This window comes from Lottia gigantea (assembly GCF_000327385.1).
Source record: "Lottia gigantea unplaced genomic scaffold LOTGIsca_38, whole genome shotgun sequence".
Classification (NCBI taxonomy): Eukaryota; Metazoa; Mollusca; class Gastropoda; family Lottiidae; genus Lottia; species Lottia gigantea.
In genome coordinates, this window is record NW_008709295.1 from 2,038,744 (window position 1) to 2,063,026 (window position 24,283).

The 24,283-nt window shown below is 33.2% G+C and overlaps 5 protein-coding genes across 5 annotated transcripts; 2 read left to right on the forward strand and 3 right to left on the reverse strand.

Moving 5' to 3' along the window:
• Positions 1 to 269: 269 nt before the first annotated feature.
• On the forward strand, positions 270 to 1,936 carry LOTGIDRAFT_163238 (hypothetical protein; the record flags this gene model as incomplete). The annotated part of the gene is made up of 2 exons (XM_009059297.1): positions 270 to 1,287; positions 1,401 to 1,936. 2 exons carry the CDS (start codon positions 270 to 272, stop codon positions 1,934 to 1,936), a joined length of 1,554 nt encoding a protein of 517 aa, XP_009057545.1.
• A 10,470-nt stretch (positions 1,937 to 12,406) lies between these two features.
• On the reverse strand, positions 12,407 to 12,619 carry LOTGIDRAFT_88868 (hypothetical protein; the record flags this gene model as incomplete). Its single annotated transcript, XM_009059161.1, has 1 exon — positions 12,407 to 12,619. A coding segment is annotated over one exon (213 nt), but the record flags the coding sequence as incomplete, so codon positions are not given.
• A 712-nt stretch (positions 12,620 to 13,331) lies between these two features.
• On the reverse strand, positions 13,332 to 14,875 carry LOTGIDRAFT_163239 (hypothetical protein; the record flags this gene model as incomplete). Its single annotated transcript, XM_009059298.1, has 2 exons — positions 13,332 to 13,418; positions 14,423 to 14,875. 2 exons carry the CDS (start codon positions 14,873 to 14,875, stop codon positions 13,332 to 13,334), a joined length of 540 nt encoding a protein of 179 aa, XP_009057546.1.
• A 3,520-nt stretch (positions 14,876 to 18,395) lies between these two features.
• Positions 18,396 to 19,171, forward strand: LOTGIDRAFT_163240 (hypothetical protein; the record flags this gene model as incomplete). Its single annotated transcript, XM_009059299.1, has 2 exons — positions 18,396 to 18,525; positions 18,873 to 19,171. 2 exons carry the CDS (start codon positions 18,396 to 18,398, stop codon positions 19,169 to 19,171), a joined length of 429 nt encoding a protein of 142 aa, XP_009057547.1.
• Positions 19,172 to 21,487: 2,316 nt separating this feature from the next.
• LOTGIDRAFT_163241 (hypothetical protein) lies at positions 21,488 to 22,411 on the reverse strand (the record flags this gene model as incomplete). Its single annotated transcript, XM_009059300.1, has 1 exon — positions 21,488 to 22,411. One exon carries the CDS (start codon positions 22,409 to 22,411, stop codon positions 21,488 to 21,490), a length of 924 nt encoding a protein of 307 aa, XP_009057548.1.
• Positions 22,412 to 24,283: the final 1,872 nt, after the last annotated feature.

Consider the following 24,283-nt stretch of genomic DNA (forward strand, 5'->3'; position numbering starts at 1 on the left):
ACTGATAATGTTCCAGAAGAATTTTATGATAAACTAATGAATGTAGTAGAAATATTTGTAGATACAGATTGTATAGATCAAATGTTGAAATATTTAGGTCAATATGATAGAAAGAGATTAATATTAATTTCTCACAACGGCAGTGGATTCGACAACTGGATCGTGCTTAAAAATGCAAAAAAACTAACGCATTGCCCTTTAAAAACACCCAGAGGAATTCTATCTTTTCCATTATCTAATCCATACACAGATGCAGATTTACAGAAAAAATGGAAAAGACAGAAAGAAATAATTATTTACAACATATTAATTTCACGTGTTCCTACCAACACGAATCCTCTAGTTTGGCTGCATGGGGAAATTCTTCCAATCTCCCCGCGAATTTGAGAAAGATTGCCGACGTAGATATCGCTAAATACACGCATGACAACTGGGAGGAATTGAAACACGAATGGGAACCTTACGCCAAGAGAGACACTCTCTGTTTGGGAGCTTGTTTGATAAAATACAACCAAGTCATGAAAGAAGTTGTAAACCAGAATATGTCCAATAATCTAACGGCTCCATCTTTATTTTTAAAGGGTTGGTATTATTTATATCATTACGATAAAGAAATGGTTGAAGAAGAATGGTATGAAACTACTAGAATGGTTTCGAAACATATAAAAGAAAATATAGAAAAAGTTTATTCGCACACTAATCCTTTTATAAGAAATTTTATCAGACGATCTATTAACGGAGGAAGAGTTTCGGCAAATGGAAAATCATTTGAAACGAACAAAATGGATGAAATTTGTAACGTATTAAAGGAATATACAGAACTTGAAAGTAATAACATAATTGATTTATTCAAAGAATACAGCGCAAGCACAAAAGACAAAACGGAGGTTCATTCGAGACTTAAAAAAATAGAAGGTACTAAACTAATGGCATTTGATGCTAACGGTTTATACGCTTCCGCCATGTCGGATTTAGACAGTGAATATCCGAGAGCGGAAAGTGGAAGACCGTTTCTACCAGAAGAAGAAAAAGAATTTGTAAAACTCTTCAATAAACAAAAATTCAGACCTAGAACAACTATTTTAACAGTGTGGTTTGACTATCCCAAAAACATGTTCTTCCAACCGATACCAGCTAAAGATAAAATCACTTTCACGATTAAAGAAGGTAAAAAGGAAACTGGCACTAAAATCAGGTTCAGAAATGGTTTCTGTCACGACGTATTAACATCGGTCGATATTCAAGAAATAGTGAAAGCCGGTGGACGAATTATTAGAATATTAGATGGTATAGTTTACGAAGAAAATTTTAAAACTCCACCCTATAGAGATTATATTTTAATTTTGAGAGATCTAAGAAATAAATATATATTGTGGGTAGTAATTGCATGAAATTATTAGGTAATTCCTTGTATGGTAAATCAATTCAGAAAGATATATTCACAACTAGACATTTATGGAATGAAGCAACTTTAAAGGCCAACTTTGATGCACGTGTTAAAACCAATGAGAAAATTAATGATACTCAATATATTGTTGAAACAGAAATTGAAGAAAAAGAGATTACTACCGAAGATAGTAAATCTACACGACTAACACCTAGTCATTTGGGATCATTCGTTTTATCTCACAGTAAAAAAATAATGAACAATTTCATTCACGTCATAAATGGATTTTATAAACCCGAAATATACTATAACGACACCGATAGTTTGTACATTTCATCCAACAATTGGAAAAAACTAAAAAGAGCTGGTTTGGTCTCCGAAAAAGACTATTGCAAAGGTAAAAACGATTACGGTGACGATGGAATTATATTTGGTTTATATTTAGCACCAAAAGTCAAATACAACATCGTTTTGACTTCTGATGGTGTTTTAAAAGAAAAGAAAACGTTTAAAGGTTATTCTAATGATAAGATAAGTGTAGCTTGTTAGCAAGCGGACATGATGTGTCGAATGAATTTAACAAACCATGGGAAAAAAGTTTCACCAATGGAGTAGTTATTCCAAATTATAAACAAACTAAAGTTTTTAAGAAGTTATTTGAATAATGTTAAAAGAAAACCACCAAACAGTGAAGGAATTATGTATCCTTACAACGACAAAGATGAGTATAGTTTTGACGAAAACTATGAATTTGATGATTGCGATTATCTTACTATTCAAGAAGAGAATGAAGATTGTTTTAAATGAAGTTGAATGACAATTTCTTCGTTGCCAAAGTCTATGAACCTGTTTTTACCGTCTTTGATTTCCAGATTTATATCTTTGATCATGAAAGAATTGACTGGTAAATAGGTCGTTTGGAACGGTTTCTCTATAATTCTGTATCCGATCGGCACCGTAAAAGTCGGTATGCTGTATATGATTTGACGTTTGTGCTTGTTGAAAAATCCACCGTTGATCAAATTACAGTGAATGTTAATCACGTCGATGTCGTTCTCGATGTTGGCCTTGTGCGACGCCAATGTCGATTGCGCGTATATTCGTTTATCGAACCCTAGTAACGCATTCAACGAATTTTCTACGTTGAAATCGACTTGACTGTTATTTCTCAAGATCAGTTTTATTTTGTTCAGATTCAAATTACCTTCGAATTCGATATTGTTTTTACAGCTCACGCTTCCTGCGTATTCGGATAGGTAATCGCTGATTGCTACGTATTCGTAGCTTCCCGGTAGTAAGCTTATGGTTTTGAACGTAACTCCGTTATCCGTCGATATTTTTAGTTGATTGTTGTTTTCGTTGATATTTCTAATGGAATTGTAAACGGAGAAATACTTTAATCCCAGTTCGTACTGTTTATTGCGATCGAGTTCATACTCGTAGTCTAGAGACAATTTGATGTCTGATTTATTCGAGGTGATAACGAACAATTGCTCTTTATTGGACGTTTTTAATGACGTTTATATATTCTTTTTTAGTGATGATTTTTTTCTGCAAAAGTCGTTTTAATATGCCATTGACTTCGTTGTATTGTCTGTCCGATCGATGACCTTCCTTCATGGCCGCTAATATTACTCGTAATCTATTAACTAGTTCCTCGTTGTCGGATAAAAAAGTTATACCTTGTCCAGATGCCACCATATCATCGAATTCGTCTATTTCTTGTATGATTGGATAATCTTCTGCATAATCATCTACCGCCTCTTCATCTTGCGCAATAACTTTTGTTATATATAAATCAACTTCTCTCAATCTTCGTGTTTCGGGTCCTGTCTTTCTGATCGCATGTAGAAATTTTGAGTATGCTACTAAATCCTTGCAATCGGCAATTACAACGTCCTCGCCATTCATTAAATCTATTAACCCTCTCGTTAATGTGTATATGTAATCTTTTGTATCGATTATAAATTCGGGGGTATTTGCCCTAAATCTTATTCTAAAACCATTAAACACTAGAACCACTCGTGGTACTGAGTGGGACTTTGCTCTTGTGCCAATTTGCTAGAGAATCTGAAAAAATCAACGTTCTTAGCCAATTCGGTCACGTGCTAAAGCAGTTAAAAATTTTGAAAATTTCGCTTTTTTGGAAGGTTGTGAAAGCGGAAGTTGAAGCCAGACATAAAACATGAAAGTATGATTAGATTTCCAAGGTCAATGACCTTTGACTATGTTAAGGGGAAGGTCATTTAAGGTCAACGTCACTAGATATGAGTCATCAAACTTTGAAAATACAAACATTATAAAACCGGAAGTTGACGATGAACATCAAGTATGAAGGAATAAATCTTTAGCCAAGGTCAATGACCTTCGATCCTACAAAGGTCAAGGTCATCAATGGAAAAGGTAAAAAATTTTGAAAATATGCAAAATTTAAACCCTGTTCCTTTTTTTGAACTACGAAGCGGAAACAACTGACCTTTTCACACAAAATGGCCAAATGGGTGAGGTAATTGTGTGCAAGGTCCTGTTTTGAACAAATGTATTTTATACAAGTTATACTCCTGATAAAAATGTAAATAATAAGTAATTTAAGCCTAATGTGCCACGCACACCTCAACTTTTTTGTCATAGGTCAATTTATAATTAATATGTCTCGTTGTGTTCCAAATTCCAAGCTAAATACAGCAAATAGGTCATAAGAAATACATAGAACTAGCTCAAAGAAGCTAACATATTGTAAAAAAAACACCGAAATTTCACAAATTCAGAAATTTCAATTTCGCATTATATATCACTGGAAAGAGCTCGATGAGCACATTCAGAATCCACAAAAATTTACCCTTAAAATTAATTAGGTCACGAGCTAGAGCAGTCCAAATTTGCGAATTTGGATGTTTTTGGACAGCTATAAAAGCGGAAGTAGACGTCTGAGGTCAAATATGAAAGCATAAACTAATAGACAAGGTCAATGTCCTTTGACCCTATAAAGGTCAAGGTCATCAAAGGTCAAGGTCAAAAATTGAAAATTGTGAATTTCCAAAACCTGTTCCTTTTTTTGATATATGAAGCTGAACTAACTGACCTTCTTAGACAAAGTGGCTCAAAGGATGACGTAATTGTGAGCAAAGTTCCATTTTGAACAAATGTATTCTTTGCGAGTTATGCCTTTGGCCAAAAATGTCAATAATGAATAATTTAACCCGGATGTGCCACGCCCAACTCAATTTTTTTTGCATAGGTTAATTGATGTTCAAATTGTGATGTTATGTTCAAAATGCTTCTACATCATGCAGGTCAAAAGATATAGGTCAACAAAAGTCAAAAAAGGTCAAAATCGAAAATTGAAAATATGGAAATTTTAAAACTCGTTCCTTTTTTGGAACTATAAAGCTGAAATAACTGAGTTGTTAACACAAACTAGCCAAACAAATGAGGTAATTGTGTGCAAAGTCCCTTTTTGAACAAATGTATCCTATGCGAGATATGCACCTTCCTCTAAGTGTAAACAATTAGTAGTTCAACCCGGATGTGCCACGCCCACCTCAACTTTTTTGTCATAAGTGAATTCATATTCAACATGTCTAGTTGTGTTCCAAATTTCAAGGTTCTACATCAAGTAGATCATAGGATATACATACACCAAGCTCAAAGAGACATAAATATGGTAAAAAACCACTCGAATTTGAAAAAATCAAGAATTTGCTTTAAAAGTACGATTGTTATATATCACTGGAAAGAGCATCGGAAGCACATAAAAAATTGACCCTTTAGGTTATTTAGGTCATATGCTAGAGCAGTCCAAAGTTGCGAATTTGGCTTTTTTCGGAACGCTATAAAACCGGAAGTACAGGTCAGAAGTCAAATGTCAAAGTATCAACTGATAGTCAAGGTCAATGACCTTTAATCTTATAAAGGTCAAGGTCATCAAAGGTCAAGGTCACGAGATAGAACTTGCAAAAACTTCAACCGGAAGTTGCAAAAAATGAAAAGCGAAATTCAAAAATCGGCTTCCTAGTTTTTGTTGGCAATCGATTGTAGATTACATACACATCAAAATTATACACTCCCATTTCTTCATAGAGGCCCCATTTTTCGATTTACAAAAGTGTGTTTTTTCAATATGGCGGACGAAGTATCACTTCCGGTCTGGATTTTATTTTAAAATCGGCCTTACAATTTCATTTGGTAAAAATCAGCTAAATTTGGTTGACCTACATAAATTACACCGGAAGTTATTCAACCGGAAGTAGATTTGAAATTCAGTCGCTTTCCTGTTCAAAAGCGGAAATGACGTACAAATTTTGACTGTACCATATTATTTACATTAGTAAACTCTCTTTGCATTTAAAATTTCAGATCAATCGATGCAAAAGCAAAAAAGTTGCAAAAAATTTGAAAAATTTGATCGAAAAAGGTGAGCTATGAATTTTCGAATTTCGTAATTTTTCAAGTGCTATCAGGTCAGAAAAATAGATTGTAAAAATGAAAACCCGAAGAAAATCGATGCAAAAAATGCGCCTTCTAGAGCCGATTTTCGACTTTTTGCACATGTGGACCTGTGGCACTTCCGTTTTTGCAAAAATGTTCCAAAATACACTCATTTACGACGTTGCCACTGCAGAAGGTCTACACATGTAATAATATTGATGCAGCTGTTGCAGCTTTTGCTTGAGAAGGTGTGGAAAAAAAAAAAAAAAAGAATTGACATTTCGATAACAAACTGGGACTTAGCTGAAAGCAAAGTCCCACAATTAGCCCCACTTCATCAATGATTGGTGAAATGCTCTTTGGTAATTCTGGGCTAGGGTTTGAAAAAAGACGTTTTATATCATCAAAGGTCCTAATTATAATTCCACCATATTCAATCGGTTTGGGGTGATGAGGTGTGGGTTCTATATGAGGTGTGGGTTCTAAAGCTAATTTCTTTTTAATATCCTCTTGAGATTTTAATATTGGTTGAAATAGAGTCTGTAGATTTTCCGTTCTAAAGCTAATTTCTTTTTAATATCCTCTTGAGATTTTAATATTGGTTGAAATAGAGTCTGTAGATTTTCCGTTAATCCGAGTTGTTGTAATCTGTTATTTTCAACTTGGGTCTTTATTTTATTCTTAGCTTTGATATATTCTCTATTTCTTTTTAAAATATTATTCCAATCCGTCATTTTTAAAAAAATAAAATTTAACAAATATCTGTCATAACTCTTTCACCCGCGGGTTTTCTAGTATTTACAAATACATATCCATGATCATCCGGGTTTCTCCATTGAGCTTTACAATCCTTTTTGAATGTATCTCTGTCCATTGCGTGATTTATCGACTGAATGATTTGAGATAAATCTTTGTCGTTTAATTCGAATAATAAAAAACAATTTGCGTTCTTTCTGATAAAATGGCGTCCATTCCGTAGAAAGTTTGGGATTGATATATGCAGTGACAGTTGTGATGTCTTCCTTTCGTGAAGAATTCTTGTTGAACGGTTTGACTTTTTTGTGCCACGCAGTCGTCAAAGACAATCAAGTTCTTTCGGTGGTTGTCGATTTTAGACAAGTCTAAATTGTTGTCGTTTTTAGTCAGAAACACTTTGACGTCGGTCGGTTTCAGAGAAGGATTCTTTTCTTTGATAAAGCCGTCTAAAATGTCTTTTATTTCCGCGTTCTCTTGCAAGTCTTCGTTGCTTTCGTAGTAGTGAAAATTGTCTTGAACTTCTTCTTTCGAGATGTATTCCAAAGCTTTGAGAAACTGATAATAGGATTGTTCGGGAGTAGTCGTGTAAATATACAGAGACTCGAGATCTAAAAGGTTCGGTGTTGTCAACATGTTAAAAGTGAGATAAGTCTTTCCACAACCCGAAGATCCGCAAATGCACATGAGCATGGGGTTGCTAGGAAATATGTCCGAATGTTTGAATTTCTTGCCCATTTTTATTTATTACATTTTCGTACCAACATTAACGGTTTTCTTGGTTTCTTCGCCAAATCTTTGTCCGAATTCTCTCACCGTCCCTAAAATATCTCCTACTCCCGAACCTCCTCGTGCTTCTCTTTCCATTGTCACATTCTACGTTCTTCAGCTGCTTTTACTGCAGCTGCTTTATTTGAGTTGACAGCTTCGGCTATCCCAGCAGCCCCACCAGCAGTTGCTCCTACTGCAGCTAAACCAGCAAAGATTAAAGGTAAGAAAGGTAAAAATCCACCTTTTTTTAGTTAAATTCTGATCAATTCTTTCCAAGTCTATATCGTCTCTGACTTTGCAATGTTTGTATTTATCGATAATCTTTTGGGTTATGTGCACTTTTTTACCGTTGTAAGTTATCAGAGTCGGCGAATTCGTTTCGATAGCTTCTATTATTTTCATAACTAAAGTTTCTGGTTTCATTTTTAAAGGGTGTTTTTCTATTCAATTCTTATCATTCTTCTATCTGATATTTTAATCAAATGTTTTGCTTCTTCCAGCAATAAACCGTAGCCGGTTACATCTCCTTGTGTTTTTTCAATCCGAATATTTATGTTTACCTTTTTTTTAAAAAGATCTTCTTGATGAGCTGACAGATCGAAACAAAAGATTGGATGATTGAGTGAAAAATCTGTGTATTCAAACTGAGGCGTATTTCCAAACAATTCGCACATGTTTTTATAGTTTCTGTACAATTCGTTGTAATCTTTTTTGGAAGGATCAATTGTCAAAGGTTGATTGGGATAATTATCGTTGTTCAATCTGACTTGAACTTTGCGAATGATGGGATCTTGAGTATGGTTCAATGCCACTCTGAAAATGTTGTTGTTGTTTGTCTGAGAGTCTGGCAAGTTTTTGAAACCGACCATTAGATATCTCGCTGGTTTGATGGTGTTGGTGATTGGCCACGTGGTGGATTCTCCCGTTAAAGTCATGCTACCTATCGTGTTATGACGAAGAAAAGCAATTTCGATGTCTTTGGTTAAAGAGTTGAATATTCTCGTTTCCACTTCTACGGAAGGAGTGATTACCGGTATGTAAAGTTGGATATTCGTTATTTCCAATTTTGCGTCAGAGTTGTTTTCACCAAAGAATATATTGTTGTCGTTGATTTCTCTTTGCAAATGAATTTTATACGGTAAACCTATGGAAACCTTTCTGTGTTCCAAGAGACCAAATAAAGGATACAACTTCCAATTTACGTAATTACCCCATCTGTTGTTCTCGACAACATTGTTGTACTGAAGCGCTCGCTTTTCAAATCCGTGATTTACTCCGCGAGTCACTCTTTCCAGTGTGTTTCTAGCAACTACCCTTATCCTAGCAAGGTCTGCGTCATTTGCTACAGTTCTGACCGGTTCTTTTAAAACTTCTCCGTCACCGACTTTGGGAATCCATCCCGAAACTGAATCGTAGTTTTTGGGATACAGAACCGTTTTCAACATTGTGTCAAATTCGCCGGGGTGTTTTATGATCTCTATCGGATTTGAACCAGCTTCCAAAACCATTTCGCTGAATAAAGACGGAAAGAAGTTGTTTTCTAAAATCGTGTTGGTTTGTGGAATTCGATTCTGAGTGGCGTCTTTGATTTTGAAATCGCATCGGAAATGGGTATCGGAAAGCAGCAACCAATTGGACAACGAATTAATTTCAAAGGTAACTCTTCCTCCGTCGTTTATTTGGGTCTTTGTCCCTACCGATGGTGAAATGATTACGTAATCCTCTTTCTTCTTGTTGAACGAATATTGAATCGGATCATACAATTGAAAGATCCAATCTGTAATTTTTGCTTGCCATTTTTATCCAATGATTTTAAACCCTTTTCCTTGTTTTTCTAGGGCTTGTCGTTCTAGTCTCTTGTTTCTTAGTTCTCTTATTAGCTGCAGTTCTTTAAGTTCGTCAGATTTTTTCACTGCATCGCTAATATTTACTCCTGCTTTTGCCACAGATCCAAGAGCTTGCGCTTCTGAGGAAATGAGGGATTTGTTGTTTGAGACAAAATTGGCCACTTTAGGGACGAGAGATGTTAGCGCAGAGAAGAAACCGTCTCCTTCGAATTTTTTTTGTTCGTGTTTTAAAATTAAAGACATTTTTATTTTTTTTAAAGCGGTTATTTTATACTGTATTATTTTAGTGAATCTTGTCTGTGGTTTGGGTAATTTATATAGAGTGTGTTATAATACAGTTTGGAGGAGTCTGTTAGAATACATTTTTTTAACAGTTTGGAGGGGGAGTCTGTTATAATACATTTTTAGCAGTTTGGGGAGTCTGTTATTATACATTATAACAGTTTTAACCTATAGATACCGTAGATATCATCTTCACAAATTGGATTACCCCCTGAGGTTCCATTTCGATTTAAAGAAAATTACGCACAGTAATTTCAAATATTAAAAAGCGCTATTTTGATTGAAATATCTGGGGTTATATATCATTACAAATGGCAGATGAACTCTAGTAAAATTCAATAAGAATGTTTGGTGTATATAAATTAGGTCACGTGACAGAGCTCTTAAGAGAAAAAAATCGTAATTTTCAATCCGCTATAAAAACCGGAAGTAATCATTGGACTGCAAATATGAGTATATCACTGCATGGATATCATCAAATTTTGTTCAGGCCACCAAAGGTCAAGGTCACGAAATAGGAGCCTTTGAAATTTTGGACATTACCGAAAAATTTTAACCAGAAATAAAAGAAAAGCAAAATAGAAATTAAAAAATCGGCTTCCAAATTTCTTTTCGTAATCCATTGTGATATCCAGATATACCAAAATTATGAAAATCGCTCTACACTCTGAGGCCCCATTTTGAATTTTACACAAGTTTGACATATCAATACTCATTTACATCCGGGAAAGTGTCTATCCAACTGTTAGTTTTCAGATTGATCGAAATTGAATTGTAGAAGTTAGAAAAAAGGTTAAAAAACTCAAAAATTGGAGCTCAAAAAGATTTTTTCAATTGCTATCTTGTAGTCATTAGCGCGAGGTGATAAACAGTAAAGTTTAAGCAAATTCAGATGAGTATTAAAGCTGATTAATGGAAAAACAGCCATTGTCCACAGCTCATTTCCGGTTGGTCGAAATGGTGACAATTTACATTTAACAAATAATTGTCAAATATTTTGACTACAAAACAGCAACAGACATTATGTAGCATGTTCCCTTCTTAGAAAACAAGCTAGGTGAAATTCGAAAAACAAATAGTCATTTGCAAAACAAAGCAGTGCGTTCGAAGAATAATAGTAAACAGAACGCCCTGCAATAAACAGTTAAAAAACAATGCAGGGCGTTCGTTTTCGAATTGCATTGTTTTAATAATAGTTTATTGCAGAATTAAGGCCAGGACCCAAAGATACAAACATAATACTAAGATTTATACATATACAATTTTATTAAAGCACTTTAGTACATGTTCATAAATAAATAATGAAGAGCGATTAACAACATGTTTCTATCTACTTTTTAAAATGAGAGACGTTCATATAGGACTATAAAGAACCTTTTCGGATTGATGTGGCCTGATCTAAATATCTAAAAATTGTCCTAATAACATCAACATCTTCAATTGAACACAACTGTCTAAATTTCATATAAGTAAGAGTCGAAACAAAGTATTCTGGGAGAAGTCCGTTTCTTATGTCACTATAACGAGGACAAGTGAAAAATATTTTCTGACAAATAATTACATACTGGACAACTAGGACTACTTACAACTTTCCTTTTAAATAGAACACATCCAACAGGAAAAAGATTTAGTCATAATTTTGCAATGTTTTGTTTTATATGAAATAAGATATTCATTGACAGATAAGATTCGTGACATACATTAATCTTAAACATTGAATATATTCGTAAGCTCTCACTGTTCTGCAATTTCGACGACAATTCTTGCAAATTAATATCGGTAAGACGAAGTTTTAGTGCGTTGATGAATAGTTTTGTGTTGCCAATACTTTCTTGATACCAAACAAAACCAAAACCTATTGAACACAAAAGCAGTCTCACTTTCGTTGCCCAGGTTACCCTGCCAACAGAATCAAAATTGTGTAACATTTTATAAACTTGCTTAGGGTATCTGTTATTTGAACACGTTTTATCCAATACTTCACACATGACGCCATATAGTATATAGCTAGGTCATGACGACCACATTCCCTAGACCACCTGTAGTGGAACTGCTTTTGTGGATTCCAAGAACAGATTTCCAAAATCGTGAGTGAACAGTTTCAATATCATTCCTGTATTCATATCCCCAAATAGCACTACCATACAAAAGTATTGGTTTAATTATAACATCAAATATCTTAAAACTAATATGAATTGGAGGTGACCCTACTTTACGGAGCAAGCCTTGAGTAAGAATTAAGGCTTTCCTTGCCTTTAATGACATAGTGGATACAGCTTACTCCATATTAACCTGGAGGAAAACGTCAACCCTAAATATTTGTATTACGATACACACTCTAATTTATGGTTAATATAATAAAACTTCTGTAGATCTGCTACAGTATCGGATATAAGGCTTACATCGTCTGCATAAAGCAATAGCAAAATGTCTTGGATGTCTTGATTAGTGAAAATTCCCCTGACATCTCCTTTGCGCATACTGTCTATTAGCTGGTTTATATACATACAAAATAGTAAAGGACTGAGGATGCACTCCTGGCGTACACAAGACAAACAAGCTAAATAAGGGGTTATATTTGAGCTGTTTTCACACAATGAATACATGTTCTTTAGGGCATGAAACATTTTGCCATTCACTCCTTTCTCATTCAATAATGACAGTAATTTTAGATCTGTTAATTGAATCGGATGCGCGGGAAAAATCTATAAATAAACAATACATACGTCCCCTGGGCTTCGATAGGTACTTCTGGACAAGACCTTGAAGTGTAAATATTTGGTCCATAGAGGGATAACCTTTCCGGTATCCAGCCTGTTCCTCATAATATTTACCTTCAATCTCTGACCATTTCTGTAACCTCTTATTTAGTACAGCACCATAAATCTTTTCTAAACAGTCAAGTAATGAAATTATTACAAGTTCAGACCGAGCCCTTCTTATGCAAGGGGGAAATAATAGCCTTTAACCAACTGTCAGGAAAAGAACCATAATCGAATATAGTGTTAAATATTTTAGTTAAACTGGGTGCAAATATATCTGAACAGGCCTTGTAAAAGTCAGTAACAATGCCATCTGGCCCTGGAGAAGTTCCAGATTTCATTTTCTGCACACATTTGATTACTTCAGATTGCGTTATTGGACAATTTAATAGTCCATTGTCATCACCTTCTAAAGAAGTATCGAATACAGAGTAAAGCAAATCATCTTGTGACATAAAACTAGGGTTCAGGACAGATTTAAAATAGTCCACCCACTCTTGCGAACTGATCAAGTTACAGGTTTTCGTTTTTGGTCGGAAACTTTTAATCGTTTGGATCTGGATCTGGATCGTTTAAGTTATTGTATAGTTTGTCATAAAACAATTTATCTTGATTCCGTTTCTTCTCTCTACATAATGACTTAAAAGTCATTTTTGCTGTTATTATACAAGGCTAAGTGTTAATAACAATTACTTTCTCTAAATTGATTTAACAAGTTATACTTATTTTGTTTACTTACTGTTTATTATCGTACCAATTATATTAGATTTAGGTTTATAAACCATAAAATTTGCACATGACTTGATAAAATCAGCAAAATATGATATAGCATTGTCAAAATTTGTTTTCAAAATTTGTTCAAACTCGTCACTGAATTGATCAAAAGTTTTGTTCACATTCTCCACAAAAAGTTCAATTAAGTCGGGTTTCCATACCAATTTGGAATTGATTCAGAGCTATTGCCGTTATTAGTCTCAAGGATGTAGGCGGCACTGCATGTCATCTGAAAAGTTAAAAGCTGGTGATCTGACTCAGTTCTGGATTCGACAACGAAATTGGAAACTGTTTCAAATAACTCAGTAGAAACCCGTAGGTAGTCGACTACACTAGCGCCATTGTATGTAAGACATGTGTATTCACCATCAATATCTCCTTGAACACGACCGTTAACAATATGTTTATTAAACACTGAACACAAAGATAATAATTTAATACCGAAATTGTTGGTGTCTTGATCCTTAGAATTGCGAGATTTGTCAAAGTTGTCCACATCATAGTCAGCTTCCTCAAGACCAGGAATATACTTCGTCGAGTCGTCTATCAGATAGTCACGTTGCTGACCAGTTCGTCCGTTAAAATCGCCAGCTATCATAAATCTGGGTAAATTCGATTCCTAAACTCGTCGAAGCGATATACACTAACAACTCAGTGACGTCACATTTAAACTACATAGTTATCGGAGCGGAAACATTCGCTTTTGATTTAGAAACTGAACAGATTATTAAAGTGAATAAATAGCGAACCAAGGAAGACTCAAGTCAGTGAATCTGGGTCTAGTAACAAGAATTTACACAATTTAACTAACTCGAAACTCAACCTTCTGACATTAAATGTAAACGGATTAAGATCCAAATTAAATGACCCGAATTTTGTTCATTCAAACTATGATGTGATATGTCTGATAGAAACATGGTGCGGATCAAATATATAGATCTTGATAAATATTTCCCAAAGTATGATATTGTTTGGTGTGTACGTGGTAGTGGGAAAGAGAGGTGTGGGTAGTTGTGCTGTATAAGAAGACAATCGCGGGAGGGATAAATAGAATCAAAGATGCTTATAAGGAGTCCATAGTTTTAGAATTAAGAGGCGATTACTTCGGATGGTCGAAATTATGTATACTATACTGTGTTTACATCGCCCCCGAGAGTTCCAAAGTTCACGGAGAGGAGTGTGGATTCGATATTTTCGAGGATAATCTCTTGGAAGTGATTACCGATGCCTTTCTCAATCTGTGTATATGCGGTGTGAAGTCTTCAGCTATTGAGAAAAAAAAGCAAAAAAAAAAAAATAGGTCTCGGGTTTGTACGTTTCGCATTGTTTTTTCCGAGACTATAACACCGTTCAATGCCTATTAAATTATCTGACTCAGCCCCCTAAATCTTAAACTCTCCAGCTAGAATTTCTCTTACCAGTTTCTCACAGTCTTCAACGCCTTCCACAACTTCCTTTACACCATATAAAATAAGATTTTTCTGTTTTTCTCGATTTTCAGTGCTATCTATCTTTGATTTCATAGATTTGCTATCCATCTTTAATTCAGTAACCTCTTCCCGTATTTTAATAACCTCCTCCTTAATGTTCAAATCCTTAACTTCATCTTTAAGATCTTTAATTTCCGACCGTAGATTTGAGATATCAGCTTTCAACGATTGAACGAGGGATGTGAGTTCAATAACATTGTCGGTTGGGGTTGGGTAAACTACTTCGCCGGATTTTGAAATCTGTCCTTGTCTTGTGCTGAGAGGGCCAGGGTTCTGTTCAACATCTCCACATATTGCTATAAGCTGCGAAGACAATATAAGTAGACAAAGAATATTTTCAGTTTTCATACCTTTTGAGGAAGATCCTTTGGTGGACGCCATTTTGTGACCGTAAAGTCCAATTATGGCTCTCCAAGTTACGATATCAATGAACATATTTAAACGAATCCAAACTTGATATATACCACAATCGACAGTAAAGTAATTAATTCCACATAAATGTTTAAATAGCAACAAGGTATAACAAAAATAATCAAAGAAATTTTAAGCTATCAAACTTTTAAATCTTATTTTTATAAAAGTTGACACGGTTGGCTGAACACCGGAGCAACAAATTTATAACCTTTCTCTTCAGTCATTGTTTTCATTGACTTTTTCATAGAACACAATAGAGACTAAAGTTTTAAACTGATTTTAGTGATATTTGATGTTATCATTTATATTGATGAGATGTTGGTAAAGATTGAATTTTTAGTTATTGCCCTTGACTTAGGAAAAACGTATCAAAATCTGTTTGTGAACACAATAGAGTCTACAGTTTTCAACTGATTTTAATGAAATTTGGTGCGATCATTTATTTGGATGAGATGTTGGTCAAGTTTGAATTTGACGATCGATAATTATTGCCTTTGACTTACAGTTTTCATCTGATTTTAATGAAACTTGGTGGGATAATTTATATTGATGAGATCTTGCTCAGGTTTGATTTTTCTATGGAAAGTTATTGCCCTTGATTGAGGGAAAAACGCGTCAAAATTTGATCATGAGCACAATAGAGACTAGTGTTCATCTGATTACAATGAAATATGGTGTGATCATTTATATTAATAATATATTTGTCAAGTTTAAATTTGAGAAACTTTTGAGTTATAGCCCTTGACTTGTTCAAAGGCAAACTATAGACTACAGTTTTTTTTTAAATTTAGTTTGATGATTTATGTTGATAAAAGAAACGAAATGAATTGAGTTTTACGTCTTTTTATTTATATTGATGAGATCTTTTGACAATTTCTCTCTTAAAGACGGGTTCCCTTATTTTCATTTATGAAAATGGAAATACTGATACATATATGAATAGAAAATATAGGTGTTCTAATGACTTGGAAAAATACCAGTTTATCTCACATGTCCATAATTAATTCATAATTAGCTAAATAAGAAGATAATTGCCAGCAGAATTGAGTGACCGATCAAGAAAGGTCAAAAAGTCTTTTTTTGTTTATCCAGACTGTATATACATGGACATTTATGATTGTTAAAGATCTCTTTATCATATGCAGTAAGAACATAATGATATGATTAAGAATACACGATCATTCATTAGAAACACCAATTAGTCTATTAAGTTGACTCTAAAAATCAAGGAAACCACTATTTAACAATTTTTAAGTTTTTGCCTCGATATAAAATATCGAATAATATATATCATTAAATTCAAACTAATAATATTTCTTTAAATTAAGGAAAATTTGTACTAAAGACTGTTTTATCATTTCTGACAGCTGACAACTGCCAGTGGGCGTATATTACCTTGCCGGTCAAGCTATCTTTCATTTTGATTCAATATACTTTCTCGACTAAATACAATTACTTTGGTCTTGGCCATTTTCATCCCATATTTTTGACACAATTTGCTAATGCAGTCTATTTGCTTTGTTATCTTCTTACAGTGTCTGATACATACATATTTTATTAGACGGTGTTGAATACTGTCGAACACTTTTGAAAAATCTACGAATAAACAGAAAAAGATCTAGATCTGTATTTCTGCATCAGACTCTAAAAAATATAATCAATTGTATTATATCCCCGCCCATAACCAGTTTGGGGTTAATATTTTGTAGCAAAACCATTCAATCCAAGTAAGGACATTCAGTTCAAGTTAAGACATTCAACTTATGTTCAGCCATTGAATGTGTATTCCTTAGGGAACTATGTAATTATGTGGATACTTGTTTATTAGTACATGGGATATGGTTTATATATGCTGAAACTTCCTAATATGCTGGAATGATCCTTTGGTGGTACTCCTGTCGTTGTTACGTCGATACTTATTGAGTTGACGTGTTTAATAAGACACATAATAGGCCTATGTATTAAAATGTGTTGAAGAACAATGTATATTGCTGAAATGAGTATTATGAAAACATATATTGATTGTACTGAACTGTGCTTGTGAACATTTTCTTGATTAAATATTTTACCGGTACGTTTGGTCTTAGCATTAACTATGCTGATACGTCGATGATGTGTTGGTGTGTCACTTAGTCTACGACGGCCCCCACACAAATTAAATTATTACTTTTTGAGGAATGTTCTCGTTTGTTCACTTTGTCTAGAATAGGTTTGCTTTTCATTTTAAAGACATTGACTTCAGTATGCATTTCTTTGTATACATCCAATTCGTCCTTCACCTCATTCAGCTCAGTTCGGATACTCCTAAAATATTTATGGCTATAAAGCCGACTATGACTGTGTGTTGTTGTGATCGTAGCGTATGTCTTGGATCAGAATTTGCTTCCCTTAACAAGATCAGATAAAAACTGAAGTCTCTATCGTGCCTACCAGGCAAATTTGACGAGTTTTTACTAAGTAAAGGGCAATAACTCTGAAACCGCTCATCCGATTATTGCTAATTTCGAAATTTCATCAATATATACGTAGATACCAAGTTTCATCAAGATCAGATAAAACTTGCCTCTATCGCGCCTACAAAGAATGTGAACGGACGGGGGGACGGCAATATGCATTTTCAGGTGGGCGTATAAAAAGCATATTTTCTGTATTAGTAGTATTAGTACTTATATATTTACAGCATGAATCCGTTTCGCTCCGCACTACTGTAAATCTGTAGGTTCTAGAACTACTACACAGGGGGGCAAACACAGCTTAAATATGTATACTTGGAATTTAAACATAAAGAGGATCCACAAATAATTCACGATTAAGAATCTATTCCAAATCATACTTTTAGAGCAAAAGTTGAACGAGCTCAAGTCAGAAGACTTTTCAATTCAAAATACAATAAGGTACGTGTATAGTAGATGAAGTTCACAAAGAATTCAGAAAAACTAAAAACTTAAAGATTATATGATATATAATCTGCTGACATTAGAAACATACCGAATGAAAGAGGATATAAATATTGTTTAACAGTTATAGATTTATATACTCGAGTAGTACTAGACCTTTCAATATGTTCGCAAGGGGATTCCCCATTCCATTTCATTCCATGGGGGAAGTGCGAACATATTTAAAGGTCCCAAAAAGACCTAAACACCCTACATTCCATAAATACTTACACCAAAAACACCTAAACACCCTACATTTCATAAATTCTTACACCAAAAACACCTTCAATCAATTCCCTCTCCTACATTCCATCAACCCCCACCCCAAAAAAGAACCTATTCACCCTACATTTCATTAAATTAAACGAAAAAAGCATATTAAAAATACCCTTATACAGAATAACATCCTTGTTTCGCTTAACATCCGGTTTTTTAATAGCCTCGTTTTAAATAATGTTATTTTTAGTCTAGAAACTTCTAGAAGGAAGATAACTCTTGTTTTTGGAAAAAAAACATACCACGATTTTCTACTCAATTTTTAAACCTTAAAAATGGCAAATAAAATACTAGATCCAATCTTTAAATTATACGATCCGATTCGTTACTCATTTAATAAGAAAAAAGCGGATTATATTATCATCTCACCGTCTGTTGGTTCTAAATCCCAGTTGAACAATGGTGGTAGAATTACCTTCGAAATTAATTCATTATTGAATTGGTTGATTCTTTCCGATGCTTATTTCAGATACTATTTCAAAATAAAAGATGGAACTCCCAATGAAAATCGTGTACCACAAACTAATACAACGTTAGAAAACAATTTCTTTCCGTCTTTATTTAGCGAGATGGTTTTGGAAGCTGGTTCAAATCCGATAGAAACAATTAAACACCCTGGGGAATTCGATATTGTTTACTACTCGAAGAAGCAAAACATTTAATTAAAATAGCAGATAGAGGAATGATAAGAATTGAGTAAAAAATACCCCCTTAAAAATGAAAGTAGAAAACTTTACTTATGAAAATAACAGCTTCCCCAACTGTAATAACTTTCAATGGTAAAAAAATCAGCATAACTAAAAGTAAAAAACTTATTGATAAATACAAATATTGTAAAGTCAGAGATGATATAGACTTAGAAAGAATTAACGCCAACGCAAAGGAAGGTGGATTTTTACCTTTCCTACTATCTTTGATATTTGGTGGTCTTACCGCGGCGTTTGCAATAGCTGGTGGTACAGCTACTGTAGTAAGCGCTGTCAACGATGATAAAGCAGCTAAAGTAAAAGCTGCCGAAGAACATAGACACAATTTAGAAATGGAAAAGTAAGCAAAAGGTTCAGGAGTGGCAGATATATTAGGAACAGTTAACGAATTTGGAAAACGATTTGGGGAAGAAACCAAGTTTTAAAACTGTTAAACAAGGATTAAATAAATTAGTAGAGAGTATTGACACAGGAGAAGACAAAGTCAAAAATAGGGGTAATGGAATATTTTTAAAATTAGAGAAGGATTATATCTTTCAAAGTATAAAGGAGATGGAGTTATTTTGGAACAAAATAAAATAATAAAAAATGGGAAAGAAATTCAAACATTCAGAAATATTTCCTAGTAACTCAATGCTCATGTGTATATGCGGTAGTTCCGGTTCTGGGAAAACTCATCTCACTTTTAACATGTTGACAACACCAAACCTTTTAGATTTTAATTCTTTGTATATCTACACAACACCAGAGCAATCGTATTATCAATTTCTGAAAGCTTTAGAATATTTACCAAAGAAAGATGTTCAAGACATATTATGAAGAAAACGAAGAAGAAGAAATGGAAATAAAAGATATCATAGATAGACATTAAAGTTTTTCTTACAAAAAATGTTAATGATCTAGACTTGTCTAATATTGATAGCAATCGAAAGAACTTAATATTGTTTGACGACTGCGTAGCACCAAAGAAATCAAGCTGTTCAACAAGAATTCTTCACGAAAGGAAGACATCACAACTGTCACTGCATATACCAATCCCAATCTTTTTACGGGATGGATTCTATGTTCATTAGATAAAATGCATATTGATTTTTATTATTCGAATTAAACGATAAGGATTTATCTCAAATCATTCAGTCGATAAATCACGGTTTGTAAAGCTCACTGGAGAAATCCAGATGATCATGGATATGTACTTGTAAATACTAGAAATCCTGCGGGTGAAAGAGTTATGATCGACATATTTTAATTTTATTTTTTTTTAAAATGCGAAGCGATTGGAATAATATTTTAAAAAGAATTAGAGAATATATCAAAGCTAAGAATAAAATAAAGACCCAAGTTGAAAATAAGAAATTAAAACAACTTGGATTAACAGAAAATCTACAAACTCTATTTCAACCAATATTACAATCTCAAGAGGATATTAAAAAAATTAGCTTTAGAACCCACACCTCATCACCCTAAACCGATTGAATATGATGGTATTATAATTAGGACCTTAGATGATATAAATCGTCTTTTTTCAAACCCTGACTCAGTTTTACCAAAGAGCATTTCACCAATCGTTGATGATGAGGGGTTATTATTTAATGGTTTTAGAATAAGTTTTAGTCCAAATTCACACAATTCAAAAGCGGCAATGAAGCAAGGACATCGATCACACAGACAATATAATGAAGTAAATTGTATATTAAAAAGACTCCTAGAGAAAGGTATTATAGATAAAAATGATTATAAAAGCGTGATTAAAAATGTCAAATAAAGAACAACTATTCGTTATCACCTCAAATAAATCAGACATTAAATTGTCTCTAGATTATGAGTATGAACTCAATCGCAATCAAAAATATGAATTTGATTAAAGTATTTCTCTGTTCACAATTCCATTAGAAACATCAACGAAAAAAATAAACAAATAAAAATATCAACAGATAACGGAGCTACATTCAAAACCATAAGTTTATTACCAGGAAGCTACGAATACGTATCCATTTACGATTACCTTTCTGAATATGGAGGAAGTCTAAATGGTAAAAACAATATTGAATTCGAAGGTAATTTGAATCTGAACAAAATAAAATTGACATTGAGAAATAATAGTCAAGTTGATTTCAACGTAGAAAATTCATTAAATACTTTTACTAGACTTTGATAAAAAAAAATATACACCAAATCCACTTTAGCACCACACAAAGCTAATATCGTGAATGATATCGATGTGATAAATATACATTGCAATTTAATAAACGGTGGATTTTTCAATAAATACAAACGTCAGATTATTTACAGTCTTCCAACATTCACTGTACCGATTGGATGTAGAATTATAGAGAAACCATTTCAAACGACATATTTACCACTTGATTCCTTTATGATTAAAGATATAAATCTGGAAATCAAAGATGGTAAAAATAGGTTTATAGATTTTGGTAACGAGGAAATTGTTATTCAACTTCATTTAAAACAAAAAAAATTAAATTTATTGAGTAATTAAACACTCTGGAATAGTTAGGTAATCGAAATCATCAAATTCATAGTTTTCATCCAAACTCAATTCATCTTTATCACCGGCTTATAAAATCCATCTATTACGTGAATAAAATTATTCATTATTTTGTTACTATGAGATAATACGAATGATCCCAAATGACTAGGTGTTAGTCGTGTAGATTTAGGAGGTATACAGTCAAATTCTTTTTCTTCTCAACGATATATTGAGTCTCATTTACTTTAGGATAGCTTTTGACGTGTGAATCGAAGTTGACTTTTAAAGTTGCTTCACTCCATAAATGTCTCGATGTAGTTATATCCTTCTGAATAGATTTACCATACAATGAATTACCTAATAATTTCATGCAATTACTACCTACGATATTACCTTCTCGTTTATATTTATTTCTCAGATCTCTCAAAATTAAAATATAATCTTTATATGGTGGAGTTTTAAAATTTTCTTCGTATACTATACCATCTAATATTCTAATAATTCGTCCACCGGCTTTAACTATTTCTTGAATATCAACCGATGTTAAAACTTCTGAACAGAAACCATTTCTGAACCTGATTTTAGTGCCAGTTTCCTTATTACCTTCTTTGTTCGTAAAAGTAATTTTATCTTTAGCTGGTATCGGTTGGAAGAACATGTTAGTAGGATATTCAAACCAGACTTTTAAAATAGCCGTTCTAGGTCTGAATTGCTGCTCATTAAAGAGCTTAACAAATCCTTTATTTTCTTCCGGTAGAAACGGTCTACCACTTTCCGCTTTAGGATATTCGCTGTCTAAATCCGACATGGCGGACGCGTACAAACCGTTATCTTTTTTACTTTTACTATATTCTTTAAATAAATCAATTATATTATCACTTCGTGTTTCACTAAACTCCTTTAATACATTACAAATATCATCCATTCTATTCGTTTCAAATGATTTTCGATTTGCCGAAACTCTTCCTCCTTCAATGGATTGTCTGATAAAATATCTTATAAAAGGGGATGTATGTAAGTGAACTTTTCTACGTTTTCTTTTTCGGTGTTTTGTTGGAACCATTCTAGTAGATTCATACCATTCTTCTTCAACCATTTCTTTATGGTAATGATATACATAATACCATCCCTTTAAAGAAGGAGCCGTTAGATTATTGGAAGTATTCTGGAATACAACGTCTTTCATAACTTTGTTATATTTTATCAAACAAGCTCCAAGACATAACGTATCTCTTTAAGCGTAAGGTTCCCATTCGTGTCTTACAGATTCCCAATTATCTTCGGTGTATTTTGCAATATAGATATCAGTGATCTTTCTCAAATTCATTGGTAGATTAGATGAATTTCCCCATGCTGCCAAACATGCAACATTTGATCTATGCAATCTTTACCCACAAATAGTTCTACTATATTCATTTATTTATTATAAAATTCTTCTGAAACATTTTATTTTGCCTAACATTTTTCTTAGTTTTTCTAAATTAATTAACGTGGAAGAATAAGGAATGGCTTTATTCGTTTCTTTTTCGCTATAGGTTTCGCAATCCCATGCGTACAAACAATCATCGTGAATTGTTGGAAAAACATTTAGTTTTAGAGGTGAAACTTGTGTTACCGCATTATCATCTCTACAAGATCTCCATACGTTTTCATCGTAATTATCTTCTATTTCTTTAATGCCTAAGGTTTTGTTATTTCTTTATACAGAAATGTGATTTATGTAAGTAGAATTCCCAATCTAATTCCTCGCATACTTTCTTTGGTTGAAAATGTCTATGTTTGGGCATATAAATTTCAAAATAAGTATTAAATTTCTTATTGAATTCAGAGATTCTAGCAGTTGTCATAACTCCTTTTCTGTTTGATTTTGAAAAACTGTTGATGAAATCTTTAAATTCTTTTGTGTAGTCTTTGTTCAAAACACGATTTAAGCACTTTACAAAGCAGTGTCCATCGCTTGGTATGTAACAATTTATACCGGCATATTCATTTATCTTTTTGAGTAGGGTGGTACCACTACCCTTTTTTGATCTATTTATTTCTTTGAAATTGTTTTTACGTAAAATGATTTTTCCTGAGACATACCAATCAGAAGCATCCGATTTTACATCCACTGTTGCGAAGAAATTGTGAAAAGTTTTGGCATTAAAGCCTACAAATTGCATGTTTTGTTTGTGTCCTCCATCTTGAATTATCTCTCCATCTAAGTCAATTTGCCCTTTAAATGTTATAAATTTATTAGAAATAAGGTTAATAACATTGGAAAAAAGCACATTTGATATGAATGTTTCATCGTCTAAAATTTCAATTTTATTCATATTTTTTAAGTATCTATCTTTAACTAGGAATTTTTCACTTTTATTGATGATATTTCTACATCAAATTTATCTAAAATTTCATTGAATTCTTCTAATTCTTCAACGGTTATGTTCTTATCTTCTTTGATCTTTCGAAAAATATGAATAATTTATTAAGATATGTATTTAAAATTTCAGTTTTCTTTTTATAATGAGATTTCTGTTTTGATGTAAAACCTAAAGTAATCAATCCACAAGATGGAGTTTGAACGGCAGTGAACGCGGCTAATACAGTTGGGGCAATTATTGGAAGCATTAATCCACCGGTTACGGCTGTTGCCACTGTTACTCCTACTGTTAGAACTGTGCTTAATGTTTTGAAAACAGAATCAATTCTACTCCATGTTTTTCTGCATTTGTTAAAGTGTTTTAGTTTTTTTTAGTTCGTTTTGTTTTTCTATCATGTAGTTTTGTCTGCTTTCTAGTTCCATATTTTAGGTAATTAAATTAAATGAATTTCTGATAAAGCTGCTACGTGTTTACTATCATCAATAACAACTTTTACAGTTACTAACGATATTTGTTCTTTCGAATTATTAATCTTATTCAGATGAAATGAAAATTTTGGTTTTTCAATAGAGATTGATATATTAACATATATCTCATGATCT